This window comes from Chaetodon auriga, chromosome 4, assembly GCF_051107435.1.
Source record: "Chaetodon auriga isolate fChaAug3 chromosome 4, fChaAug3.hap1, whole genome shotgun sequence".
Lineage (NCBI taxonomy): Eukaryota > Metazoa > Chordata > Actinopteri > Chaetodontiformes > Chaetodontidae > Chaetodon > Chaetodon auriga.
In genome coordinates this window covers 13,379,258-13,391,234 of record NC_135077.1, presented here as the reverse complement: position 1 = coordinate 13,391,234, position 11,977 = coordinate 13,379,258, and the positions used below count along the sequence as shown (strand labels likewise).

General features: G+C 44.4%; 1 protein-coding gene across 1 annotated transcript; it reads right to left on the bottom strand.

The window, feature by feature from the left end:
* Positions 1-569: 569 nt before the first annotated feature.
* Positions 570-11,913, bottom strand: zbtb45 (zinc finger and BTB domain containing 45). Its single transcript, XM_076728959.1, has 6 exons — positions 11,784-11,913; positions 9,342-10,667; positions 8,846-8,977; positions 7,091-7,231; positions 4,880-5,153; positions 570-4,338 (listed from the first exon to the last, which is right to left on the bottom strand). Exons 2-6 carry the CDS (start codon positions 10,386-10,388, stop codon positions 3,920-3,922), a joined length of 2,013 nt encoding a protein of 670 aa, XP_076585074.1. The 5' UTR covers positions 10,389-10,667; positions 11,784-11,913; the 3' UTR covers positions 570-3,919.
* Positions 11,914-11,977: the final 64 nt, after the last annotated feature.

The window sequence follows — 11,977 nt, the reverse complement described above, 5'->3', positions numbered from 1 at the left end:
AAGATTTTGTTCAAACTTTATTTGTCCAAAACAGGCCAATAACTTTAAAGAAGGAAGTTTTTACTCTGTTTCCCATGTGAAAAATAAGTGATCAGTAATTGAAAAACTGATCGCTGTGACTTCACAGGGCTTGAACAAACTTGGTGTCTTAACATCAGTGACGAAACACAGTCCGGTCGGGTGTTTGAGTGCAATTTGAGGTACTTCAACTGTACTTGGGTACTTTTTATGCTATTTTAAACTTGTACTTTGCACCTTTTCAGAAGCTAACTTGGTGCTTTTGACCTCACATACAGCTACTCTGTTAATATTTTACATACAAAACATAACAGCAGCTTTAAAATAGAACACATTGTTACCGTTTAAACTGTCTGAGTTCACATAAACTAGTTAATAATTAATGAACAGTGAGAACTATTTTCACACACTATACTTTTCTGACAATACCTCAGAACCTTTCAGAGGTTTTTACGATGCGGTACAACTTTAACTTCAATAAATCTGACACACACGCGCACACACACACACACACTTTAAAGCTGAATGAAAAAAAGAAATCTAAATCCAACCACGGGCAGCTGGCCTGGAGCCATAGAAGATTTTTTTATTTGGAGAAAGAAATCTTTGAAATCACTCATTTTTAAAATTCAATTAATTCATTGAGTACAACATCTAAGTTCTCAGAAAAAAGTTAAAATCATGCTTTTAGTCTTTTTATACATAAAAGATGTGGTTTTACGATGACAAGTGATTTTTTATAAAATGACTGTTTCATCTTCTGACATATTTAACCTCTGTTAAAGAAATATTAATGTAGAAAAACAATTAGCAACTTCCCTCCCGATAAAACAAAAAACAGAAAAAAGGCAAAACACAGTACGTTACAATGCGCTGACATGGCTTCAAAGCACACATATTACAGTACTGTACAAGGGTCCGCCTCAGACAAAATGCACCAAAACCACTTCCACTGCTGAGGATAGATCAAACCTCTGAAACAGCTCAACACTGCTTATTTACCAAACCCAGACCTCAGCATGGCAACTGGCAAATGAGGTAAATATTTCCAAAAAAGCACCAAAGGTTTGGCGTTAAAATTTTCATATAGCTTATAACCAACAGTTGGAGGAGTTTCATTCCAGCTTCTCTTAAACTTTTTTTTTTTTTAAATCTTTTTTTCTTCTACAACGCTGGCGAAACGCACGACTGAGTCTGCAAATTAATTTGCAATGTTCAGAGGCCAATGAACACACGCTGCCAGGCCTGCTCCCTGTAAATAAGCAGTTTTTCCACATTCAAATGGGACATTTAATGTCAATATTTATAGTGAAACGGAAAGGATCTGAATCTACGTCTTTGCTGAACTCACTTCCTGAAATCTTGATTCAAGTGACATTTTCAGCAATTTCTCTCATCACTTGTTCTCAAGCTTAAACATGTCTCACTTGTTGGGGAGGTCTACTTATGAAATCATGCCAATTAGAAGGCTCTTACAAAGCTTAAGTAAACTACTGAATATCATATAATGCTTCGACTGACAAACATTAAGGAAAATGAGCAAAAAGCAGGGACACGTAAGGTCTTTTTAAGATCACCTTTTAGGCATAAAAAAGAAAACAAAAACAATCTTAAGCCAAATACTTCAGGGGACAACAACATCTACAGTATGTCTAGCAATATGATGTGCAAACTTAACTGTGCATAGAGATCAAATTGTAATAAATATTAATGTGATAATTAACATTATCACTAGTTTGACTTTGTCAAAACTTTTAGGGGTGATTGTACATTTTCATGATTAATTTAGTTTTACTAAAACATTAAAAAGGTTTTTTTTCATAGTGCTGCAAGAAAAGCTTTTGTTTTTGTTTTTTTTTGTTTTTTTTTTAAGCAACAAACACTTCCCATTTATTATTAACCAGAGCCCCAAAAGACAAACACAAACACTCAATAAAAATCCCAATAAAAATCATTGATTTGTCATAGTTATTCAACCAAGCTCCTCTGAATGGCTCTTTCATTTTAGAAGTATCTTTTTTTTTAAATGTTCTGCCTTGTTTCTGCATCAAAGTATCACATGAGCAACAAATAACAAACTGAGCGTTATAGCGATGTACAGGAATTTTACATAGAAGTACTTTAGTAACTTTCAAAAAGTAAACGGATCTATCTTAGCTTTTGTTTTCACTGTTTCTTCGTTTGATGTAGCTTAAAAGATGTGAAGCATAATGCCTGTCTTTGGACCACAGAGGTAATTGTAGGTGTGTGTGTGTGTGTAAAACATGCTGAAATGTTTCCCAAACATTTCAAATGGGAAAATAGTGTCCCTCCGAGCCGCCGGGGGCTCGTCCTGGTTCGAGGTATATGATCCTGGGGCCGACCAGTGGCGCCTGTGGAAAATGTTACAAAGCTGTCTGATGGATGATGGTGAATTTCATTCACACTGCTGTGCATCACGCCTCCTCCCTCCCCTCTCCTCTCCTCTCCTCTCCTCTCCTCTCCTCCCTCCCTCCCTCCCTCCCTCCCTGCTGTAGTCTCACTTTGCTCGGACTACGTTTCCTTCTTCATTGAGTCATTCATCAACAACCCTCTTTGTCACCGTGTGTTGCTCCTGAATAATGCAGGGATCCATTCACACTCAATTCAGTTCATTCAAGAAGTGCTTTTTTTTCTTAAAAATGGGAAAACTTTGTGTTCTGTGGGAAGCAAATTTGCTTGTCTTGTCTTCTCTTCAAAGGTGTTTGGAAAATCTTCACTTGTTAGGCAATGAGAAATCCAGATTTCAGCACAGAGGCTTAGAAATAAAGCTCCTCCTTTTCGCACCATCAACCACTTGCCAGCTAGCAAGCTAACTAGGTGCTATTATTTTGTAAGGCTAATGGATGTACAGTTTGTTCTGATGGTTAAAAAGTACCAGATCATAGAGCAGTTAGTTTAGACAAACTCCCACTTATGGTTGGTTCATATTTACATCAAAACATGCTGAAAAGCTAATTTGCCGGTGCAGGAGACATAAGAAGCTAATTTGACTCCTTTAATATTAAGACATCTCTCAAATTGCAGCGATGTTTTTGTTTCCACCTGGGTTTTTTCACAGTTGAGATTAACACATTTCTACAACAGGACACAAAGCACTTGGAGCACTTGGTTGTAAACAAACCGAGTTAATTTCACCCGTTTTTGCACGTTCAGACGTGATGATGAACTGAATGAACTCCAATTCTCAGTTTGAATTCAATGAATTGAGTGTGAATAAAACTCTGCAACCCCCCGCCCCGCCCTTCCCACCAAACTCTTCCTTCGCCTTATTTTCTCTCACTTGCATCTCCATATAACCCCAAACCCCATCCCACCCCACCCTCACCGCCCCCCCTAGAAATACTCCCCTCGCCCTCACCCACTCCCAAACCCGCTCTGTATTCCTAACCTCTTTGGTGACTCTCTGGTGTCGTGGGACAGGGTTCCTACATGTTCTCCAATTCAAAATTCAAGACTTCTTCTTCTCTCCACCAAAAAAACACAACTTTTTGGCTGGATTTTGGATGGCTGCTCAACAAGCTCTGTGATTGTTAGCGATGTCGCTGTCATGATTAGTCGTCATAGCAACAAATGTCACAACACAGGGAATGACAGTAGGACTACAACTACCTAAGCTGGGTTTCTGGGGAGGGAACGACTATTTTTACAAACTTTTCCTGGGTTTTTGTGCAATTCCAAAACACCTTTAAAATGTACATTATTTTCTACCTTCCAGCCCTCTGTAGGAACCCTGATTGAAGGTGTCATTGAGCTAAAACAACGGGAACCTGTAAGAGCTGTTCCCACCAGAACAAAAGATCGACAAGGCTGTTAGGACCAAATAAGTGTGGGTTCGAGGAATGGGCTCACTAACCTCGCCTGTATCTCCCCTTCACTCTCTCTAGGTGGAGGAGGCTCCGTGGCTGGGCATGTTGGCCATGCTGCCGACCATGCCAGCTGCGCCAGCCATACCTGAGGGCCCTCCCATAGCCGGAGGACTGTGCTTGTTGGGTGAGGTCATGTCGGGCCCACGCCCCTGGCCTTGGCCCTGGGCCTGGGGGGCGTGGTGGGCGTGCTGCAGGGCGTGGCGCTCCAACAAGGTGCGGTGGGTGAAGGCCCGGTGGCACACGTTGCACTGGAAGGTGCGCTCAGCACGGTGGGTGCGCATGTGCACGTTGAGTGAGCTTTTCTGGGTGAAGCGCTTGCCGCACATGGAGCACTGGAAGGCCCTGACACCAGTGTGCACCACCATGTGTTTGAGGAGGTAGTCACGCAGGGAGAAGGAGCGCCAGCAGATGGAGCACTGATGAGGTTTCTGACCTGGAGGGACACACACAGAGGATACACAAACAAAGACGCACACAAAGCAGTCGAGTCAGTGCATCTGAATCATTTTCGATTTCCACTTGTGTCCAATGTGATGTGTAGCCATGGAGAATGGTTCATTACATTATTACATTACATTACATTTATTATATTCACACTATCCTGCCAAAGTGGTAGCTCAGGTTTGGTCTCCACCAGCTCCTGAGAAATCTGGCTTTTTAGCTGCTAGATATTCCACTTTCTTCACCAGTTAGTCTCTAACTGTGTCTGTCTGCTGTTTAGTGCCGGGCAGGTGGAGTACAATGAGTTTATTGGCGCTTGTTTGCTGACAACAGGGTTTGACAAGAATGACTTTCATTTAAACCAGAGTAAGCGACAAAAGTGACGGAGCTGCAGAGTCTCTGTAGGTTTGTCACTCAAAACAACTCCTTTCACTCTACATTTCATTTGACTCATCATCAATATAAATGTTAGGAGACCTTTCAAAGTTCAAATGACCAAAGAACATGGCGGAGGAGAAGGGGGCGTGTCTTACCAGAGTGGATGAACATGTGCTTGCTGTAGTTCTTCCTGGAACGTAAAGATTTGCCACAGTGCGTGCAGTCAAACGAGGTCTCAGATCCCTGGGAGGAAGGGGAGGGGCCGGCAGAGCAGGAGGAGGTGGAGGGAGGCGGGGCCGGTGTCATCGGTGCCGGGGGAGGGGCCTGCTGACTGGGCTCCGTCCCCGCCATGCTGTCAATCCCACCCATGGGCCCACCCACGTAAAACGGAGGTGGCTGCGACTGGCTCACTGGGTACTGGAAAAGAAGCTGAGAGCGAGAACAACGTCCGCCGTTAGCGCCGGATGGCAAATCTTTCATTGTTTGGAGTCAAAATAATAATACGCTGAACTAATGAAGTGTTTACACGTTTGTTGGGAATAAACACATTCAATTAAAATATTCCAATCTTCTATTGCATTTTTAATTTCTTCAAATGTAGTTTTATTCCATATCCTCTGTAATTATGACAACTTTGTGATGCAAAAGAGCAGCTGACATTTTCAAGTTTGGGTGTGCACAGTGTCTTATTTGCTAATGTATTTTAGCATGTATTGTACTATATTGTTTATTCACTACTCTGTCACGGATGCTGTTGTTTTTCATCTCTTGCAAAGCACAGTACTGCATCTATCTCAAGGAAAAGTACACAAATCATAGGAATGAGTTCACTAATCACTTCTAAAATGGCCGTGTCTTTAAATTAAAAACTTCACTTTCAAAAAGCAGTCTGTAATTCTAAAGACATCTTTGGCAAATTATAATTGAATTTGCCATTTCATTGTTTAATTATTATTGTACAAGCGCGATGAATTCAGTGGCAGTGATTCTGTTTACATTTACCTTTCCACATGTCATGCGTCTACTCTATAAAACTTCAAATGTAAATGCTACCCTCCTTAGCATTTTCATTTTCAAAGTAAACACAACTGTCAATCAAACTGTGTAGGCGGGGGTTTGGAAAAAAAAATCCATTATGCTACAACTGACGCCCTCATTTAGTTTTCTGTATTATCTTTGTTTTATTGTTCTGAGTTGGGTGTTTTTCTTTAATTTTAGTGCCGCATTGCGTTAAATTCTGCTTTCTGTCAATCACCTCATCACAGCAAAAAAAACTGAAGAAATGCAGTAAATGTCTCTGTTAAATGAATGTCTTTTAGAGGGCGGTCAGCATTTACCAGATCCTTGTATAGTCTGTGAATGCCACGGGTCCTGAGGTCCTGAGCCACATAACTTTTTTTTTCATTCATTTACGGTTAACCTATCTAGCTCCCAACGCTGTTAAATGTACATATATGTCCACAGACAACTCAGTTGCCTCTGCTCTGCAAAACTGCCTCACTGTGCTGAACGCTTCACATCTGTCAAAAGGTGGGAAGAGGCACCAGAATGGGCACCAGAAACGGAGCCAGGCAAGCCGGCAGCAGAACCGGGCTCAGCGGCAGCCTTGCAGCAAACACGTCCAGATTGGGACTGAACTCAGCCAGTTTGATGACAGGGAAAACAGCACTGAGGTGATGAGCAGCTCTGACCAGGACTGACCAGGACTCTGACTCCAAGGGCGTCAGTCAGCGCCCAGCCCAGCAGGGGTCATGGCAGGGTCAGCCTGTTGGTGCCACGAGCCAAACGCAGCAAGAAAACCACTTGTGTGGACTGAGGGCAGACTGGACGCTAAAGTCACTCACTATTGCCTCTAAGTGCTATTACACGACAGGACAGGCTGGAGCTAGCAAGTTAGCATGCTAAATTCTCTCTCTGCGACACAATACATAGACATGTTCAACATGTTACTTCTTCATACTCTGTTGCCAATTTGTGAATGTTTTGAACTAAAATTCTTACATACTGCTCCTTTAAAGATGCATCACAAAACATCTGACCAAGATGTAATGTAAAAGTTTGTAGCCTGCAGCTCTACATGACACAGACACAGACATCTTCTTTAATGTCCCTGTTGATCTTGTTTATATGCAGGATGACACACAAAAAGAAAGAATGTTTACAATTGTGATGTTTTCTAGAAATTAGCAGAGCAGCATCCAGTCAGAGCAGATGGAGTTGTTTGTGTCTGTTAGTGTGAAGAATATGTTTGTTTTAATATACTCTGCCACTGTAACTCTGCCTCTGGCATGTTATCATCACTCTGACAATCTTGTAACAAACCCAGTTTTACAATGCAATCACGGTTTATGATGTGAGACACTGACCTGGTTGTTAATGGACTGTGTGGTTGGAGGTGGAGTCAGAGGCTTGTTGACCCTTCCTCTGGGGTTGAAAGCCATGGCCTGAGGAGGCTCACTCTGGGGCCAGAAACTCTCCGAAAACACCCCTTGCTCATCATAGAAATCCTGAAAGGCACACACATACAGACTTATTTAAAGATCCCAACACACATCTCTGATACGAAAAATGTGCTGTTTTGGTTGTATTCAAGTTTTGGCTTCAGTTCAGTGATTGTCGAATAAACAAAAAACAAACAACCTTCACCTGTTCCATAGGTGTAGATCCTGCGTGTGTCAATACTCTAGCTCCATTGGTGAAACGTGTTCACCTAACCACATGTGTGCATATACAGAGCTACACATTTCGTACTCCACTGTGTCTCCTTACATGTACAGACCACATCCCTCACTTTTGCGCCTTTGCCCCAAACCTGTGCAGACGTTAGAACAATCAAGCGCACTGTGCAGTCCAACCAGTCAAGCTACATTGCTGTCAAAACAGCGCTGTGATAGAAGTACAGTTTGATGTGTGGCTGCACAAGAAATGCTGGCACAGGCGGAGCCCGTCTGACGTAAAGGAGCAGAAAATCCCAATAATGTGCAACATACAAGTTGCCATCTCCAGGACGAGATGACTTCCACTTTCTCTACTGTCTCTTTTCACTTGACCATCCTTCAGCATGAGCACGCCACAGCCCTGTACCACTTGCTAATATTACATAATTATATGAAATTTGCAAGCGACAATAATTAGCAAAATATGACACTGCTGCCATTTGCGATCTACGTATTAGCAGCGAGACAACTGACTCGCCTCGTCATGTAGACATCCCAGTCTCAATAAATATTACAAAACAACCAACACTGACTAAACCTAAAGACATTTCTTGTAAATCTTTATTGTAGTTTGGTTTGTGTTGTAAGTTCACAATATCATTTTAGTTGGTTTTCTTTTTTTTTTTTTCTAAAGTCCAGTTTTGAGGATGACATTATGGCGTATGAAGGTAACAGTATCAGTAAAGGCACATCATTAACAGTATAATAATCACTGTAACATTTTGCCCTGTTACACTTCCAGCAGTGACGAGCAAATAGTGCAGTGCTCTACGACTTTCAAATAGTCTGTGCTGAGAGAAAGAAACCTCTTCACAGCAGAACAGACACACTGTTCAAAAACAGAAGATTAGACTGTTTTAAAGACTGTTGGGTAAACTAATGATCACATGCGTTGCATAAAAAACAAAACTCCTTAACCTCCTAAAAAGAGTGGATTAATCCATTTCCAATCTGACTTACTCTGCAGCACTTTTCAGAAAACTGACAGGCAAAGCTGAATCCTTTTGACTGTGTGGCAGATGTTCCTCGTGTAGTCTGCAGGGTACAGCAGGCTGCGGCATAAATCTGCTCCACCATGTTGCCCCCCCCCCCCCCCCCCCCCCCCCCACTTACTTCAGGACTTGTGACAGAAATGCTGAGATTAAATCAAAGACAATAAGGTAAAAGTTTCCTTCTGAAGCAAAATATAATATTTCCCATGAAAATATTTGCTTGAAATAAAGACTCAACACCTCAAATCTATGCGATATTTTGTGCTCTGAATGCCCCTCTACAAGCAGTACTCTATAAATTATTAAAATATTCAATAAAAGTGAGCTTCACATCTTAAATATGGTTTTCTTTTATCAGTTGCTCTTTTTCACTGGCTCCCATATCTGCAGTTCACCTCTGAGTGAAACCCACCTGTCCAAAGCCTGCCATGGATTCCTGGGAGCCCTGCTCTCCGTCTCGTCTTGTGTCCTCCAAGGCATAGACGGACCCATCTGTGTCCTGAACCCCTTCATCCTTCACCACCACTCCCTCTCCTCCCAGCACCTAGAGAGAAAAAAGGTCCTTTTCAATTTTGAGTGGTGAAGAAATCATGCTTACAAAAGTGGCAGCAGATAGTCTTGAAGAACAACAGTGCATTGACCCGGCTACAGCCCCTTCAAGCAGCTACTAATAAGTTTAATGACCTACAGTAAATATGCAGAAGTCCATAGAACATCAACAAGGCAATTACTGCAGAAGTTAAGACGAGAGCTTCTCTTCAATTGCGCAAAGTGCAGAAACATCTCAGCGATATACGCCAATGCAGTGTGAGAAGAGGGAAAAGCAGAAAAAGAAAGAAAAGCGAACCGTTGCAGCTCTGCATGCCTGAAAGCTGTAACCATGGCAACCCTTCCCCTTATCCCTCTACCTGGAGTCTTAGCGGCTGCCTCTGCTTGCGGCTGTGGCTCGCCCCCCTGTCTCTGTCTCCGTCTCTTCCCCGCTCTCTCCCGTCCAAGTCCTCCTCCTCGCTGTATCTGTCCATCCCCACCAGGTCATCAGAGAGGTCGGTTGTGTTGCCACGGAGGCTGTCCCTGCCGATGCTGTCCACGCTGCCCACACCGGAGCTGCAGCCTGCTGAGAGGTTCCCTGTGCTACTCGTGCCGGCTCCGTTGGCTGACTGCGCCAACAGGTCTCGGAGCTTGTACCTGACGTCCTGAGTACAGCTGGAGCTCTGCTTCATGAGGATTGTGCCGGCCCCAGAGACCAGTCCGTCGCCACCACACATGGAGCCGGGGCCCATGTCGCCCAGTGGCATCAGACTCACGGTGTTGGCTTGCTCCATCGGGCCCGGGCCGCTCTCACTGACACTAACACCGGCACCCCCCAATCCCCCGCCCATGTTACTTGCCCCACATTCAGCCAGGAAGTTAGAGAACTTGGCGTACCCTCCACCGGAACAGCTTCCACTGCTGCCTCTCTCTGTCCCGTTTCCCCCACCACGCTCCTCTTGTTTAGGCAGAACTCCTCCGAGCATCCCTCCTCCTGCTGCCGCTGCCGCTGCTGCTGCCGCTGCACTCGCCGCCCCTGCCGCTGCCTTCCTCTGAGAGATGATCTGGGTGCACTCGTCAATGACCGTCTTAATCTGCAGGATGCTGGCAGCAGTGAGGATGCAGAGGGCCTGCGACTGCAGCACCACCAGTGAGCCGCTGTACATGAAATCCACAAGCTGCTTCACGGTCTCTGCGGGCACCAGCGGTGGCACAGAGATTTCAGAGTGACCCAGCAGCAGCTTGTCCTGGAAGAAGGGGCTGCCAGCTGCCAGGACGCAGGCGTGGGCGCGTAGTGAAGCATCATGTATCCGCACCGTCACGTCGCAGAAGAGGCCCTCACGCCGCTGCGTGCGCAGGGCTTCCAACACCGACTGGCTGGAGTTGTGAAGGTGGATGTAGTGCACGGTCTCTGTGCCGGGCGCCATGGCAGGAGGTGGAGAGTCGCTGGGGATGGGGTGGGAGTGGGGGTGGGGGAGGGGGGGTAGGTGTCTAGGGTTTTGCGTCAGCTTGAGGGATAAGGAGGGCAGGGAGGGAAACGGGTACAGTGCATGGGCCACAGTGGGTCCACGTCCCCTCAAACAGTCATGAGTCTGATGGAAGGTTTCGATCTGCGGCTCTGCTGTGTGAGGAGCTGCCTTTGTTGTCCTGAGCGGGAGAGATGTCAAGAGGTCGTTTCCACCAGCTTCACGGTCTCTGTTCAAACCCTGTTGAAATAAATCATGATCAGAGTGTTTAAACGCTAAGCTGTTGAACTGCATGTTCACATTAGTCAACAAGGGCAGTTGATCAAGCGACAAAACAGTGGTGATAAAAAACAATAATCATCAACCATTTTGATGGTCGACTTTCTTGACTGTAAGGATTTTTTTTTTCCTTTGTCTTGAATGACAGTACATTAAACATCTTTTTTCTGACGAGCTGGGAGATTTTGACGGACATGTCTCAGAATTTCTCGACATTTTGTCTTCTGAAGAACACAACAACTAATCAAATTAATAATTAACATGTTATCCGATCATGCTAACGATCGTTAGTAGCAGCCCAGGTTTACATTTGGTACACTGATTTCTTTCATGCTCGAGCCATGTCACACAGCTGTAGCTGAAGGTGACAGAGGTGACAACTGAGAAGCTGCTAATTAATCATCAAATAAGTCGCGTGCATCGTCTGAACACCTGTGTTTGACAAATGACAGCACGTGCCGTGCGCGAGTCCAATCGGGTCAGTTTATTTGGCTTTTCTGCACGGTGGGTGGCCGGTAACGCAACACTAAAGATATTTTCACTATAGTTGTGCTAAAAAGACGGACGGACAACGAAGTAATGTCAGCTGAACAATGGAAAACACCCCGTTAGTTAAATATAACTGCCAGTTCCAGTAAATACGGTACTGACCAGACAACGTTAGCTTAAGCAACAAGCGAACAGGTTAACGAAGACTAGCTAAGTTAGCGCTGGCTAGCGTTAGCTGTTGACATTAGCCGCCTAACTCCCACACGAAAATCTGCAGTAAATGCTCACATTTCTGCATGCAAACTGGGCATCGCCATCGACGTAACTCGAACGTAAATAGTTAAATGTTGAAAGCAAACTGGCAACGTGCCTGGCATAACATAAAAGCAGCTGTCGGAGCTCGCCCCCACGCTCTAATACAATGCTAACCTAGCTAGATTAATAGCTAGCTAGCGCAAACTGCAAGACACAACTAGTAAAGTTAGCACGCCAGCTAACGCGCTACCACAATTATCTGTACAGAGCACGTTAACGCTCACGTGGTTGACAGTTCGTGTTATTACATTTCGTTCAGTCGTGACTACATACCTGCAATGAGCAGTGACAGTTCAGCGCTTTTAATTTTCAGGCAGAAGGATGCAGCAGGAAGCCCTCAGTATAACGTACCCAGCCCGGTGAGAGCTGGAAACAAACACACATTCAAACAAACACACACTCACAGACCCACACACACGGACAGGGATAGGCACAAAAAAAGGATGTGGACTTTCCTCTGCTAAACG

What these genes read in the sequence shown, in the direction of transcription:
- zbtb45 (XM_076728959.1), bottom strand. Translation starts at nt 10,388, where the DNA reads ATGGCGCCCGGCACAGAGACCGTGCACTACATCCACCTTCACAACTCC. An exon ending in CCATGGCAGGCTTTGGACAG is followed by an intron (nt 7,232 to 8,845) that starts GTGGGTTTCACT and finishes TGTGCCTTTCAG; the next exon opens with GATTTCTATGATGAGCAAGG. An exon ending in CACAGTCCATTAACAACCAG is followed by an intron (nt 5,154 to 7,090) that starts GTCAGTGTCTCA and finishes TCTCGCTCTCAG; the next exon opens with CTTCTTTTCCAGTACCCAGT.